This window comes from Puntigrus tetrazona, chromosome 16 (assembly GCF_018831695.1).
Source record: "Puntigrus tetrazona isolate hp1 chromosome 16, ASM1883169v1, whole genome shotgun sequence".
NCBI classification, from domain to species: domain Eukaryota; kingdom Metazoa; phylum Chordata; class Actinopteri; order Cypriniformes; family Cyprinidae; genus Puntigrus; species Puntigrus tetrazona.
This window is the reverse complement of record NC_056714.1, coordinates 23,667,543-23,684,087: the sequence shown is the minus strand read 5'-3', so window position 1 is coordinate 23,684,087 and position 16,545 is coordinate 23,667,543. Positions and strand designations below refer to the sequence as shown.

At 36.4% G+C, this 16,545-nt stretch overlaps 2 protein-coding genes across 3 annotated transcripts in view; both read left to right on the top strand.

Annotated features, from left to right (window-relative positions):
* The window catches only part of me1 (malic enzyme 1, NADP(+)-dependent, cytosolic), a 59,648-nt gene extending 52,550 nt beyond the window's left edge, over positions 1 to 7,098 (top strand). For both annotated transcript variants that reach the window (XM_043260941.1, XM_043260942.1), the window contains 8 exons: positions 747 to 856; positions 2,082 to 2,179; positions 2,427 to 2,540; positions 3,600 to 3,705; positions 3,794 to 3,936; positions 4,018 to 4,191; positions 6,610 to 6,708; positions 6,828 to 7,098. In XM_043260941.1, the coding sequence (XP_043116876.1) occupies positions 747 to 856; positions 2,082 to 2,179; positions 2,427 to 2,540; positions 3,600 to 3,705; positions 3,794 to 3,936; positions 4,018 to 4,191; positions 6,610 to 6,708; positions 6,828 to 6,995 (1,012 nt within the window). In that variant the 3' untranslated portion in view covers positions 6,996 to 7,098. The remainder of the gene's footprint in view (positions 1 to 746; positions 857 to 2,081; positions 2,180 to 2,426; positions 2,541 to 3,599; positions 3,706 to 3,793; positions 3,937 to 4,017; positions 4,192 to 6,609; positions 6,709 to 6,827) is intronic.
* A 1,644-nt stretch (positions 7,099 to 8,742) lies between these two features.
* Positions 8,743 to 16,023, top strand: mchr2a (melanin concentrating hormone receptor 2a). Its single transcript, XM_043260465.1, has 5 exons — positions 8,743 to 9,154; positions 10,020 to 10,229; positions 11,932 to 12,126; positions 12,677 to 12,796; positions 13,911 to 16,023. Exons 1-5 carry the CDS (start codon positions 8,937 to 8,939, stop codon positions 14,221 to 14,223), a joined length of 1,056 nt encoding a protein of 351 aa, XP_043116400.1. The 5' UTR covers positions 8,743 to 8,936; the 3' UTR covers positions 14,224 to 16,023.
* The last annotated feature ends 522 nt before the right edge of the window (positions 16,024 to 16,545 follow it).

The following is a 16,545-nucleotide window of genomic DNA, read 5'->3' as shown; positions in this document are numbered from 1 at the left end:
TCTAGGCAGCACTGCAGATCTCTATTTGTCCTGCATTGGGATGAGTGACAGGCCAACTCTCTATGGAGCCACTACGGTGTTTACCCCTTCTTGTTTTCAGTGTGGAGGTGACTGAGACCTCGAATATTGCATCAAAATATAATGGGCCTGAATCTGCCCTTTATACTCCTTTGAGGAATGAGTTAGTTGCTGTGAACCAGTCTTTTGTGTTCTGCTGACTTAGCAAATAACACGAGAAACCACTGAATTACCAGTGTAGTCCATTTAAAAGTCCACAGTTGTTCTCATGAAGTTCTGTCCTCAACAGAGAATTGATTGTGGGCATGCAAATCATTGCTATTGATTTTGAATAGTCATCTGGGAAGGTTTTTCTCTGTACTCCATATCATTTACTAAGGGTTGCTGTTTGCTTTTCTGATGGTTGAGAGTTGTGTTTGGCTGTGGAAATGACTATAAAGCAATGATAACAGTCTCAGGCCCATGCCGAGAAGGAAAAAGCCTTCAGGATTGAACACCTACAGCCACCCCATCTGTGACAGGCTTGAGGAGCAGTTGGATGGCCCCCTCTGCAGGCTGAAGTGAAGTGCATTTAAAAAGCCACTTAACATGAAATAGTACATGACTGTTTGGGATTTTTGGCTAGCCTGTGAAGATTTAGACCATATTTTGTAAGGATTCTTTGTATTGAAAACAAATATTTATATGGGGTTTTGTGCAATATGCACTGATTTTTCTGTTATGCACAGGTATGGGGTGAACTGCCTTATCCAGTTTGAGGATTTTGCCAACATCAACGCTTTTCGTCTGTTGAGCAAGTACCGCAACAAGTACCTCACATTCAATGACGACATTCAAGGTATGGACGTAAAAAGAGACACTAGTTTTAAGTTTCATCTGTACAACATTATTAAAGCACAGAGAACACAAACATTATAAGTAAGACTTTAGCAGAGCTAAAAGAGTCATAATGTTAGTGTAAGTTAGTCATTCAATCCATCTCTCTTTGATTTTCCTTTTTTACTGCTTAAATCCCTCTTGTATTTATGGTTCAAAGTCAAGATTGGGTGATTATCTTGAGTGCATTTTTTCTTCTACGTTTTTTTCTACCATCCTCCCCTATCAGTCTCTATCCTGTTTTACACAATCACTGCAGTCGCATTTCAGTCAACAACTTCAGCACAATCGTGCTGTTTGAAATTGAGTTTCAATCAAATGTTTAGGTGGAGCACATTGAGTTGATCTCACCGTTCACAGAGCTAACCATAAATATCCACTGAAATAGAGAAAGCAGAGCTGAGGGGGTGTTTTCAATTTATTCTATATGGAAGCTTTTTATATTGAATTTTCTTGTGCTCATTTCAGTGCTTGTTTCATATTTCACATTCAGTTTGCCCATTTGTAGGTCTGTGGTTCTAAACCTTTTTTACAAAGTCACAATTTTCAGCCCCCTCTCCAAATATGCTATTTTAATTTTTTTATTAATTAAATATTTTAATTTTTTAACTTTCATTCATTGAAAATCAATGAACTTTCATTCATTTAAGCATTCCAGAAGCTATATTCTATATTCCATAATTGTGTGTTTTAGTTTATGATTTGTAAATATGCTTTCAGTTTACATTTTATGTGTTTACTTTAATTTATTTTAATTTGTGTATTGATAATAATTTATTCATTTAAATACTTTCTTCTTTAAATAAATCATCATATGGCTCATTCCTTGGCAGTTTAAAGGTGCCCTGATTGAGAACTTTTTTCATGCATATGTATGATGATTTTATTGACTGTGTATTAAAAGCAAGTTAGACTTCTGAAGACAGCCACACTGTTGTACATTTAATAGACTAATAAATTAGCAGATCTCTAGCATTTAGAGCGGATTTCTTCTTCAGTAGAATATATAAACAGCTGCTTATCTGACTCTTTTGACAGTTCCTTCGGAAATTCACCTCTTTATTGATTCCACCTTTATGTCTACAATTAATGAGCTTCTGGATTTGATCCTCAAGCCTCAGCTCATCCTTTATGAACAGTTTTTTTTTTCACTGAAGTGAAAGATGTTTGTGTTTTCTGTCCCATAGGTACTGCTGCTGTGGCTGTGGCAGGACTGCTGGCTGCCCTTCGCATTACCAAGAGCAAAATGAGCAACCATATCGTTGTATTTCAGGGTGCAGGGGAGGTGAGTGTTTCAAACATCAGTTTTTTTGTATTTTGATGGTTGTTAATCCATATTGAGAGAACAACAGCAGTGCAGGGCGCACATATGTCAAATTTACCAAATGTTTTTGGATTTTTTAAGATGTTTGGAATTAATTCATTGAAGATTGGTTATGTGGGTCATGCTGTGAGAATTTTATTAATGTTCACAGAGTTCTTTAAATGTGTATGTGAAATGTAAATCTATAACAGCATTTTTATATTACCAGGCTGCAATGGGCATAGCTGAGCTCATCATTATGGCGATGGAGAAGGAAGGACTTCCTCGTGAGCAGTGTATAAAGAAAATCTGGATGGTGGACTCAAAAGGACTTATTGTTAAGGTGAGGTCATCATTAAAGGTCAGGGTTTTTTTTATATTTAGTGTTAAAATTAAAAAAAATTATTTTATTAGAAGTTTATTAACTTCTTATTCAGTTGTGTTAACTGATTGTACATGAACATTACTGTAGATCTTCATTAGAATGTTTTTAAACTGATGCATTGTAATTTGTTAGATGGGTTTGTTGTTAAAAAGTTAACATTCAAAATCTGCACTCTCAGAAATAAAGGTAAAAAATCTGTCACTGGCATGGTACCTTTTTAAAAGGTACATGTTTGCACCTGAAGAGTCCATTTTGGTACCTTAAAGGTACAATTTAGTACTTAAAGTGTACATGTTTGAACCTAATAGGAACAAAAGTGTACCTTTTGAAAAGGTACTACCCAGTAGTAGACAGCTTGTGTACCTTTATTATTAAACAAAGGTCTTACAGATTTGCAGTAAAAGGAAGCTAAGTAATTAATGACAAAAAGCACATTTTTTTGCCATTATACATTTTTAAAGGCAACACCAGTTGCTGTCCACTTCCCTGGAACTCCTTGGAGTAAGAATCTTGCTTTAGGGCACAATGTTGATGGAGAAGCTCTGTGATTTCAGCAGTTTTCACATGCCCTGTCCCTTTCTGCTCCACTGGAGCCTGCGGCTATATCTTCAACGTTTTGCTTAGATGCTGAAAAGCGTGAAATAACCAAAAATATTTGGGGCACATTCCATGAACAGAACTTATAAATATTTGTATTTAAGCGTAGAAACTTGATTCCTTTAAAATGCCATGTGCTAGATATTTTGTCAGTGCTAATTTCAATTGTGCTGTATTTTGTTAAAATAAATAAATGTCAGATATATAGATACGGTATTTATTTTGTGATCCTCTATCTAACGCAGTGACATTCATACATTTCCAAGTGTGGCTTTTGGTGGGTTTTACACTCTTTGTTCCCTGTGGAGAGAGCCTATGTTCATTATGAAGTGCGGTGAGGTGTGCTGTGGTTTGTAACCGGTACGCTTTCATCATTTGTCTTTTTCTCTGTCTGTTGTTATCTCTCTGTCTTCCATACAGGGTCGGGATCACCTCACCCATGAGAAAGAGAGGTTTGCACATGAGCACGCTCAAATGAAGAAGCTTGAAGATGTTGTGAAGGAGCTTAAACCCACTGCTATAATCGGTATATTTATAAATAAATACACACTGATGTTGTCCCAGCAGTCCTCGTGAGGACTATTGTACTCAAATCCCTTTCTGCTTCCCTTCAGGGGTGGCAGCTATCGCTGGCGCTTTCACAGAGGAGATAATCAAGACTATGGCATCCTTCAATAAGAGGCCTATTATCTTCGCTCTAAGCAACCCCACCAGCAAGGCAGAGTGTACTGCTGAACAGTGCTACACACTCACTGAGGTGCTTTGAGAAGGAGTAGCGTGTGTACGTTCATGTGAGAGAATGAATCATTTCAGTTTTGCTTTGTGTTTTATATCGAAGGGACGGGGGATATTTGCAAGCGGGAGTCCTTTTGATCCAGTAACCCTTCCAGATGGGCGAAAGTTCTACCCTGGTCAGGGCAACAACGCTTACGTGTTCCCCGGAGTGGGGCTGGGGGTCACCGCTTGTGCAGTGAGACACATCCCTGAGGATATTTTCCTCGTTACGGCCGAGGTGATCAATTCTCACTTGCTTTTTTCAGTCTGTCTCTAAAGCCCTATTTGGATGCTAATTGATTCTCATGGGGACGTCTATAAAAATAATTTTGCATGGCTCCTCGGTGGTAAAGCTCATGCTTTCGGTTAAAGGAAATTCAAGGTGAAGGTGTGAGTTTGTGATCCTAAAAAACTGGAAAAGCGCTTCTCATGTGGTCTGTCACATGCTCAGTCGCACGTTTGGACAACAGCTACTATACTGTGCCTGGATTTAGGATTTAGAAAATGGCCTCAGGCAAAAATGGTAGGTTATCTGGCTGGGAATTTTTACCCAGGTGGTGGGGATAAAACACAGACATTCTGGATTCGGACAGCTATAAAATCACAGACTAGCCTCTTTAAATGCTGAAAATACCTTACATTCCCATGAGAAAAAATTACCGTCCAAACCAGCCTTGAGCCTCTCTCTAACCTTTTATTTATTTTTAATCTGTTGTCTCTATCATTTATGAATAAGAGGGTTAAACTGTGTGTAACAGGAGCTGAAAGTCTGAAATTTATGAGTTTTGATGGGTAAAAATGTGCATATTAACCGCCATAACTTGCTAAAATCACATGACTGCAAATTTGCAAAACACTTTAAAAAAATAATACTATAAACACAAAATAAGAATGTTATGCGAAGATATGGAAAAAGGTTCTTAAATATCCTTAAATGTTGAACACAAATTTAGGTAGAAACCAGTGTGGGCGATTTTGTAATATTTTTTATGCCCTGATACAAATTTTGCCTAAATGAAATAGTTTTTGTAAAATCTATTATTTCTTTCAAAAGACATACAAATTATTAAAAAGTACACAAAATACATAATCAGCTTTTAGTTTTTTGAAGGTATGCGCAATATATAATCCAGCCTTTATACTACTTTACATTTTCAATATATACATTTACATTGCTCAATATAAACTATAAAATCCCGGTACAATCTGTCAAGCTTAACCTGATATCAGCCAGACAGTGTGTAGCCGGATGCTTGCATCAGACGAGGCAAAACAAGAGAGCTGGTTAGAATCTCAATGAACCACTGTCCTATTGGAAAAAGCTCATTGCAGTCTAAAAGGTCAGCCAAGGCCATACAGGCCCACACATCATATCAACATGTGCCACTAAAGGAGTTTTATCTGTTTAGAGCCGCTCAGAGTGGTTTGATGTGTGCTGGATCTCCTCTCCTGCTCCACTGAAGCTGCAGAGTGGATGTCTAAACTTCAAACAGCTTTAGGCAGCAGGAGGGAATGCTTCATTTCTTTATCCCTGCTGGTCCTATTGCTCATTTGTGTATTTCAATAAGTTAGGTTCTGGACCATCGAGTCTCAGGAGTGTGCTCCGACATACAAAACAAACAGCTGGAACATTTTGTTGTCTGTCTTAATTAGGTCTAATTTGGAAAATGACGAAATCTAATTGTGATTTATTATGGCTCAATCATTTTTTAGCGAACGATTTTAACTCTATTAATCTATTACAACAGTGCTTTGGTTTTAGTTTAAATAAAGCAAAAAGATTGGTAACACATTCTATAAGACCTGTATTTATAATACATTTAAAGGGTATTTTTAAGGCACTATAATAAATGCATAATGCATTATAAATAAAGAACAGTTTTAATCTGTTGTAATATTTACTTGTTTGTGGTTATAGCTTTTAAGAGTATGATCGTTTATAACACACAATGAGCATGATTTATCCACTTAAGTTACAATGGATTCAATTTCTCATAGTTTAATGCATTCTAAGTCTCATATCTTGCTATTGTATTTAGGTTACTTTACTTACAGCGTAAGTGATAATAATAAAATTTTTCTCCCCTTAAACAGCCATAAGACAATATATCAGATTAGATTACTTTTGTAATATAATTTTTTTGTTTTTATGATAGCAGTTTGATTATTTTGATGGTACCCTTTAGACAGATAACTAACTCTGCAAAAACTTCCTTTGAGATACTATCTTTTGTCTTCCTCAGAAGAATGAAAGTCATACAGGTTTGTAACTACATGAGGATGAGTAAATGATGAAAGACGTTTGGTTGTTCAGTACCCTTTAACAATTTCAACACTGGTTCCATAGGCCAAACAGAAATCTGGATTTAGTCGACTTTGAAATAAATCTTTTAATTATTATTTTGGTCTCTCTCTCTCTCTCTCTCTTTTTAATTGAATCCAGCTGATCACAGGCAATAAAAAAACTCTTTTACTGCCCTTGATATCCACATCTATACCAGTGGCTAAACAGGATGAATATTTGATGGAGTTGTATCACAAAAACAAACAAGAGATGAATAATTCTAACTCTTGTGCTTGTGAACAAATGGTGTAATTAGTCACACTGCCTACATGTTACATCTGTACTAATCATCGGCTCGACCTGTGTTTACAGGTGATAGCAGAACTAGTGACCGAGAAGGATCTTGCAGAGGGACGTCTGTATCCTCCTCTCAGCAGCATCCGGGAAGTGTCCATCAAGTTGGCTGTGAAGGTGAGCTCGACTCAGTAACATCTCAAACTAAAGCCGTGATTCATGCATGCCGTTGCTTAGGTTCTTTATGATTGCGTGTTTTTTTTTTTACCATAATGTTTTTATGTATATCGTGACAGATTGTGGAGTATGCCTACAAAATCAAAATGGCAACGCTGTACCCGGAGCCCCACGATAAAGAGGCTCTTGTTCGTTCGCTCATCTACAGCACAGACTATGAAGAGTTTGCTGTGGATTCATACAGCTGGCCCGAGAACGCCATGATCGTCCAAACATGTAAACTGTGAGCTCCCAAAATGAGATTTATATGGCAATTCTCTTTTAAATGTAATTTCTTAACATGATTACAACACTACTGTAAACCTCTCCTCAATAAAATGTCTTAGTAGACAGTGTGTTATGGAATTCTTTACAGTTTCCATCGTCCATTCATAATTTATGTTCATCGGGATTCCTGAGGGAATATGCAGCATTGAGGAAGCTTGTTATATATATTTTTGTTTGCTTTCATCATACTTTATAAATATCAATGGAATCAGTCAATGGAATTCGGGCAGATATATAAAGCACACTCATGCTAATTATTTTAACACTGTAACTAATTACTGTAGATATTTCCATGGAAAATTACTCATTAGCAGTTAAGGTGAAGTGCTCGTGTTGAAAACACTGGCGGAACTTAATAAGCTGTCATGGCTGCCAGCTGAGTGCTATATTGAGACTTTTGTGATGCCTTTTTCTTAGTATGTTTTACTGCAGGTGAAGCATTAGCGACAACACTGTCTTAATAAAATTTTAACATGACAGGTTTATCTGATTAAATGCCCCCTATACACCAGCGCAGCTATAAATACATATATATATATATATATATATATATATATATATATATATATATATATATATATATATATATATATATATATACATGTATGTATTATTTGTTCATTTGAAAAGGTCTGCGTTTAATAAGAATTCAGATAACTGATTTAGGCTCATACCACAGTGGAACTCTGGATATCTCAATCACTGCAATTTAAGACGCTCCAATTATAATTCAAGACTGCATTCTTTAGCTGCACATTTACGTCATTCTCACAATGGGAAATAATGGGATTTGCATGTTGATCATCTCATGTAATATATTGCAGATAAATGTTTAAAGAAATTTAAATAAAGATAAGGAACTCGCACCGGAAAGGAGATCTACTGCCCTCACTGGATTTTAAGATAAAGGCTTTGATTTATTTTTAATGCACTCTAAACAAGTCTCTGCCTGTCTTTTCATATGAACTATATGCACAGTCAGTACATTAATATAAAAATGTGTTCTGTTTCAAAGTAAATTTGAAATGGTAAAATACAAAGCCCATGTTAGATCAGCAGAGTTAATTTTTTATGATTTTCACTGTATGTATTCTTTATGGCCATTGATGCCACATCCTAGAAGTGTAACCAAGGTAACACATATGCAGGAACACTATAAGAGCATCGTTTGCTTTTCATTAAGGATCTTTCATTTAAAGAGGAATCAGGAAGTTTGCTTACGGTGGTACAGCTATGCTATGAATATCATTAATACTTTTTCTCATTAAATGGCTGATTTAAGAAAATGATCCGATGGGAGGCTCTTTGGCTTTTTTCTTTAACTCACGCTGAGCTAGCAACACCAAGGTCATGCATGCTTCAACTGCAATGAAATACTGATAAAATAAACCTTAGTTAAACAACTTTGAATAAATCGTCTATGCGTGAATATAAATATATTTCACAAAGTGAAAAGAGGTCCTACTTTCTTACTTTTTTTTTCTTACTTCTCTTAGGCTCACCAAGGATGCATCATTATCAAAAATTACTGTGATTTATTTATTCATTCATATGTAAGACACATTGCTTATTATTATCAAATTCAAAACAGCTGATTCATAAAAATACAAAATTTAAAAATGCCAAGCGTTATTGACAGCTACTGTACATTTCATCTCTTTATACGTTTCAGTTATTGTTATTTCTAGTAAAATCCTTGTGAATAATACCGGTCAAAGACATCGTCACTGGCTGCTAACAAAGAGCTGCGTACGTGCGCGCGCTGGTGAGAGTGGAGACGCCAATGCGCGCTGTGTGGTTTGATGAGGATGCTGAAACCCACGAGGACTTTCTATGAACAGACAAGTGCATGTGCCGTTACCGCATTTCAGCGCATTCTCGTCGATTAGAATGAAACGCAAATGATGAACGCCATGGTGGAGTTGGAACCTGTTGTTTGGAACTTTACGCTCAAATTAGAAAACAGCACGCGCGCTAATGAGACAGCAGCAGTTTATCCCGCGGACGAGTATTATAACATTGTTCACGTCACGGAAACTAAAATTCTCCCAGCATTTATTGGATTTCTGTGCTCCACCGGGCTTGTTGGAAATATTCTTGTTTTGGTGACTATTTTAAGGTGAGTTTACATGTTTATAAAGAACTCTCTTTTTAATAAATTTACTTTGCGTTTGTTTGTATGGATTGAACCGATATATTTGCTTAATGACGTGTTAAATTCGTTATTGATTATTGATTATTTAAAACATAAATCTGCTTCCTGCAGATTTCACAGTAGCTCTGAATTGTGGGATATTATTGTGGGATTGAAGATTTTCTCTTTCTGCATAGACGAGTACCATTCATGTAATCATTTTTTATGCGAAGATTCACCTTATATGGCAATATATGATAATTTAATTTGACGATTTGGATATATATATATATATATATATATATATATATATATATATATATATATATATATATATATATATGTGTGTGTGTGTGTGTGTTTGTGTGTGTGTGTGTGTGTGTGTGTATATATATATATATATATATATATATATATATATATATATTATCAATTATCAGTACCAGCTTACAAATATACTGTATATACATCAATACAAACAAAGTCTACAAACAAATATGCATACATTCATATAATAATTCATATCACAAGGGCCACACCAAACCAGCAACAAAGCTAATTTGAACAGTGAAGCAAGCTGTAAACGATGGCACTGGAAATGGCCAGCATGTGTAGCCTCTTTAATTAGCAGTGAAGGAATTTCTCTGAGGATTTCCACTGCTCCATCTGATGGATTCATTCAGAAATTATGACCCAACCGCAGCGGAGCTGTAACTCGCTGAAGGTTACATAATCCTGTTTATTGCCGCTTGCAATTTGCCATTATTATTTTCACTCATTTGTTGTTTCTTCAGCAGTATCTCATCAATGGAGGACAGATCACAAAGAGTTCTTTCTTGTTTTCTTGCAGGTCTGCTAAAAAAACTGTGCCAGATGTATACGTAGGCAATTTGGCGGTGGCTGACCTGGTCCACGTGACGGTCATGCCGTTTCTGATTCACCAGTGGGCCCGTGGAGGGCACTGGGTGTTCGGCAGCACACTCTGCACCATCATCACCTCTCTTGACAACTGCAACCAGGTGGCGTGCGCTGCAGTCATGACCGCTATGAGTCTGGACAGGTGTGGAATCAGTGCTATACTGAAACCGTGTGGCTCAAATCATGCTCAAAAGAAAATTGTTAGATTTACATATCTTTATTAAGACAAGCATTGGGTGGGTTCTTTGGTAATGAATTTTGAAGTGCCCCTATTATGGATTTTTTGAAAATCACATTTCATGCAGTGTGTAACGCGGCTCTAAGTGAATTTAAATCTTAAAGTGCACACTGAATAAAATCGACTCTGAATCATTGAAGCAAGCTGTTGTTAAAATGAGTCCCAAGCCATTTCATGATGAAGTCAAGGTGAAGCATTAGCATATTTCCCTCCCACTTGTTGGTCTTTTCGAGTTGGTTTAAATGAAAATGCAAATTCATTTTTAGCCAATAGACACCGCTTTTGGAGCCTTAAAAGCTCACAAACACTGCTTTAAATTACATCGACCAATCGCTGGAGGGGTTTAGAAAGAATGAATCGTTAAACTAATTGTTCGGGAGTCTTTGAGCGAATAAAGTCAAAATAATTGCATGTTATAAGAAAATGAAAGTGTTTTTTGACTTTGCATACATGTCAACCTGTTATTTGGGATTTCCAAAACCAACGTATGACAAATACTGTTACTCATTTGATTCGGTGTCTGAAAGTCCTGATGCACGATATTAAAAATATTCAGTGAAAAGTGGCCCCTATGAATCACTGATGTTAAATTTAAATTTAATCTCTTTTTAAAATAACAGCTCTTGCTATGAAGAAGAAGAAGAAAAGGAGACGGATGAATTTGAGACAGCCTGTCACAGGGGGAAGTTAAAGTGATTTGTCTCTGTAATTCCATCTGAACCATCTGATACATACAGTTTTACATCAGGAAATAAGAGAAAGGAAAACATGCTTGTTTAAAATAAGTGAATAAATAAATATAACGTAATACATAAATAAACCATTCTTCCTAAAATTATCTATTTTGATGTTATAGGAAAAATGCCTTATGTTTATTAAAACCTGAATAAATAAATACTAAATATATTTACAGAGAGTAGGACATATAAAATAGTAGTAAATATTTGATACTAGTGTATCATCATATTCATAAGAAATGTTATTTTTGTTTTTGAATTAAATTATTAATTGTAATAAATGGGGTAAATGTTTAATAGCTTATTTTGTAGTGAATACTTCAAGGTCCGTGCATGCATTCAATACACATATTCAATTCGCATATTTTTTTAAAAACAATCACAAATTACCTATGATTCTCAATAAAATGAATGTTATTAGTTACTTAACCATTAGAGATATCACAGCATTTGATTAACAGTGAATTTGTTTTTGATGAAGCCTGTTGTGAATATTCTGCATTGCATATAGTATAATAGTCAGATTGTGGTTTGTAGTGCAGCAAAGTTGCTTTTTGGCAGCACGGAAGCACAAAGTCACAAAGGCACAAACTCACCGCTAGAGGCCACTCTTACCCCAATTATAGATAAACATATTATTCATTTATGTAGCTCAATTAAGAGCGACACCCAAAGTGCTGTGAAGTTCAAAAAGCAAAGTATCAAGCTTCTGCTGCACATCAGTTCTTGCACTTTTGGATGGATGAATTTTTGTAATCGAACATTTCGCTTTTCATAGATATCATACTGATTAAATGAACAGCACGCATCTTTGTGAAAATACACACACGGTGAGTAAATTCTACATTGTTTTTTATTTTGTCCTCCAGATACCTGGCCCTTGTTCATCCATTTCGCCTACTGAGCCTCAGGACCAGATCCAGGACGATCCGCATTAACCTGTTTGTTTGGGCGGCCTCTTTCATCATGGTTCTGCCTGCCTGGATTCATGCCAAAGTGATCCGCTTCAGAGACGGGCTAGAGAGCTGTTCCCTTAACCTGGTCTCTCCCAAAGAAGTGCTCTGGTAATTGGTTCTGCTTTACTTTTGTACTGTAACCTGTCTGATGGTCCCTCCATCTCTCACCCGCTGCTTATTTTTTATTGACACAGTCTCGCTTTGACTGCATCCTGTATTTCTGTTACTCTTCTGTTACGCAATCCTCTAATCAAAAGAAAAAGGAAATTGCTTAAAAACAAAGGGCTGGTTTACATAACATTTACAGATTTGGTTTTTTTTACCATTTATAGATTTTTCTCAGCACTGTACACTAAAATAAATATGTTATTTTTTGTTATCTACTGTGTAAGCTGCCTTTCAGCATAGTCCCACATTCACTTAAAAGTCACTTAAAAGCAGCACAATAATGCCATAGTTTTAGTTTCAGTAGGTTTTTTTTCTGTCAGTATCTTTTCCTCTTCACCAGAAAATTGCTTGTATAGAAGTCTCCAGCTCTGAGGAATCCATCCATCCTTCCTGTTTAATTAAAATGAGTGAAGTGAAACATGGGAGATGTGGAGGGTATAAGGCTTTTTCTCAGTCGTGATTGACAGCATGTGTCCTCATATATCTGTAGGTATACACTCTACCAGACTGTGACGTCCTTCTTCCTGCCATTACCTCTCATTCTCATCTGCTATATACTGATTCTCTGCTACTCCTGGAGAATGTATCGCAAGAACAAAAAGGCTCACAGGTGACTTTACCTTCATTATAGCATGCGTGACTTAAACCTGTCAAATCTGACAATTGACTGTTCTAGCTAGGTTTACACTGGGTTCTTTAATTAATATTTCATTTGCCTCCAGTTAGGGGAATATCTACTGCAAAGTGAATAAGTGAATTTCTTGTATGAAGCTGTCAGATGTGATATCCCTTTGAAGAGTTTGTGCTTGTAGAAATGTTTAAGTTTTAGATTGACAGGCTAAACCGTTAATTATAAGTGACATCTATTAAAATAGCACTATAAAGTATCTATAAAATGAATCATTTGCTACAATGCACTTATTGTGTGCATATATGTTTTTCCGTTGTTCCATTGTAAACAACCTCTTTGCAATTACATCTGTAACTACATTTATAATTACACTGGTGACCTATCTCTTACACCTTAACCTACCCATGAAACCAAACCTTACCCGTACCCAACTCAATAGCAGCAAAAGTGTTTTGTAATACAATATGAACACATTAAGTACAGTGTACTAATTTTCTGATGTACATGTACATAGTAGTTAAGGCCACGTAATATAAAGTGCAACCAAAAACGCCTACATCATTTCCGTTAAAAGCTGTGCACTGTTTTTGAGGCGATGTTTAAGTTTTCAGGGTTTATTGATATTGTCATTCCTCAATGCAACCCATTTTTTTGTGAAAGAAAAGGAGAGGCAAGCAGACATTCATTTTGATGTGATAAACAATTTGCCACAAATTCTGTCAACTGAGCTTATTGAAATAAAACCATAATATTCCTTTAAGCCTTGGTATTTACATATTAATTGGATAGTTCACCCAGAAATGAAAACTCATTGCAAACATGCATTCATTTCTTTCTTGTGCCAAACACAAAATAATATGTTTCAAAGAATGCTGATAATAAACAGTTTCAGTTCCCACGGACTTCCATTGTATTTCTTGTCAATCAGACATATCAGTGGGAACCGAAGTTGGTTTAGTTACCAACATTCGTCATACCAATAACTGTAACTAGTCTTAGGATTATATATTAGAACTGTAACTACCCTAAATGTTGATTAATGTTTAGGTTACGTGCTTTATGACCGAATCCTACGTTCCCCACTTTCTCTCAGGTATAACACCAGCCTGCCTAGAGAGCGTGTGGTCCGCCTCACTAAAATGGTCCTGGTTCTCGTAGCGGTTTTCCTGGTCAGTGTTGGGCCGTACCACGTCCTGCAGCTGGTTAACCTGAGCATACCTCGCCCCTCATTAGCATACCACACCTGCTACTATCTGTCTGTGTGCCTGAGCTACGCCGCCAGCAGCATAAACCCCTTCATCTACATACTGCTGAGCGGACACTTCCGCCACAGGCTGGTCTCTCGGGATACACCCAGCATGCCAAGTGTGGAACGGGAAATCCAGGCCCCCCGCTCCAGTTTTTAAGCTGAAACACACACGACACTGCAAATGAATGAATCAACGCGCAAGCCTTTGTTGGTCTTAGGTAAAGCACAAATGTTTCGGAGAAGTATTCCTGTTCCTTGTTTTCATTACTAATTGTTTTGAAGGATTTCATTAAGGACGCATGAAATGTTTTATATATGCATGTTTGCACGATTTGCACCTTTTGAGTCTCTGTTGTGAATGCTGTGTTGTTATTTATTGTTTAATGTGGTGTTTTGGCTCCCTCTGCTGTTTAGCTTTAGTCATTTACTCCACTGCCTAAGTCTGTCTGTCTGTCTAAATCTTAATTATGAAAAAAATAAACAAGGCTTTGTCGAGATAATATTTAAGTTTCCCTTTACAAACTTCACAAGCTTACACTGCATTTATTTTAGTCAACTTTTCAGTTCTGTTTATTTAAAAATCTATTTCCTTACATAAAACTGACATGGCATTTTTAATTGAAAAGGCATGTATTATTCAATTCTGAATGACACACAACCCTACATTTAACTGAGATTGAATTATTGTTTTGAAGGGGCATTTGCCATTTTCAGATTGCATTCATCCGTGGTCTGCAGTAATCAACACTGGAGAAAATAAACGATTATGATAATAATAAAAACAACTGTGTTATGGGCACAGAAGTAACTAAATCTAATTGTGGCTTTGTATTACGTTTCTGTTTTAAGGTTTTAAGCTTGATCGTATGTGACAGTTGAAAAAGTGATATGTTATTATTGTGAATGTTATATTGTATTATCAGGTTTTAAAAGATATTTCATCATACCAGCAAATGTATTTAATTCCTAAAAGTTGTTTTGTACTATACAGAATGTTTTGAGGCCCGTGAGCGTGTTTTCGCTCATCTTGTGTAAGTGCTTCACCATTGTTACACACAAGAGAAATCAATATTGCTCGGGACGAAAAGTTGCTGTCATGCGGAAATCCTTTAAGGGCATTTTGGTATTGTCTGGTGTGTACTGGATGTCATGATGAAGTGGCTGGCAGCTCTAAAGAGCGAGGTCACTGACCAGACGGGAAGAGAAGCAGGGATCTGTTTGTAGCCCAGCTCTCAGAGTGGAATCAATTCTCTGACCAGACCAGAGACAGACAGGGATCGTGTCTGACCTTAAAGCATGCCTGGCGGCAGTGGCTGGAAACTCACCCCAGTGCTCCATCTCTCTATCTCTGTTTCTCAATTATGCCTTTTTATGTGGCCTAGTAAACCAGCCAGAGGCAAAATCCCAACTGGTGTGTTCAAATACTTGTCAATATTAGTGTTTCAGTGTCACCATGTAGCATGTTGAGATCATGCATTTCAATAATATTATTCAATACAATAACTTACAAACTGTTGTGCTATTGGTTTGCCAATGATTCCAGTGCAGCAATCAAGACTCTGCCTGGGCAGCAAGGTGCTTTTACATTCTCCTGTCTCTAAAGTAGCTCACACTGTGTATATTCCCCATTCCATCAGCCTTCTCTTTCTCAAACTTTGAATCATCATGCTGTCCTGCGAGCGAGGTGGCTGACTACTGCTGTGGCTGCTAATCTGACATTGTTTGACCTTGTTTGTGACTTGCTTCATATGGCATTGACCTTGTTACTTCCACCTCAGCAATTTGGCTGCCTGTTTGTGTCATGTTTTTCATGCACATTTATTTTTTAAAACAGCTATTGCATTGCAAATATTATTAAATGTTTATTAGGAGTATTTTCTTTTTTGTGAATATGTTTACTGTACTGCCAATTAGCAGGGAAACTTGCTTTCTACTAGTGGAACTACGTTGTAAAGAAGTAAAGCCATTTTCCTGTTTATGATAAGCCAGGTTCCTGTTTATGTCACAATAAAAATACTGCATATGCATATCCACATTTCACTTTAGAGATGTCTGAAACATCTGGACGTGGCCTACAGTTACCACAAAATCGATTCATTTTATCACCGGTAGAGGGCACGTGCTGACAATTTTCCCAGCATACAGAGCTGACGTGCATGTGAAAATGAGGTAAAATACATAAACAATTTATAGCCAATCGAATCTGTTAATTTATCACGAATTTTAAGTACTGTATATAAATTGCTTGTCTTTTTTCTTTCTTTGAATATTATATATGATCATTATTTTCTTGTATTATTTGTGGGCTTCAGATATATATATATAAACGATTTTGTCTTTTAATCACCGCAGACTATTAATAGCATAACTTTCTAAAAAATATATATTATTATTCAGTTTATCATTACACTGATTAGGTTTTATTAAGGATAATATAGGATAAAATACTACAAGCATAGTGATTGGCTGCTATAAAGGC

What these genes read in the sequence shown, in the direction of transcription:
- mchr2a (XM_043260465.1), top strand. Translation starts at nt 8,937, where the DNA reads ATGATGAACGCCATGGTGGAGTTGGAACCTGTTGTTTGGAACTTTACG. An exon ending in GTTTTGGTGACTATTTTAAG is followed by an intron (nt 9,155 to 10,019) that starts GTGAGTTTACAT and finishes GTTTTCTTGCAG; the next exon opens with GTCTGCTAAAAAAACTGTGC. An exon ending in ACCGCTATGAGTCTGGACAG is followed by an intron (nt 10,230 to 11,931) that starts GTGTGGAATCAG and finishes TTTGTCCTCCAG; the next exon opens with ATACCTGGCCCTTGTTCATC.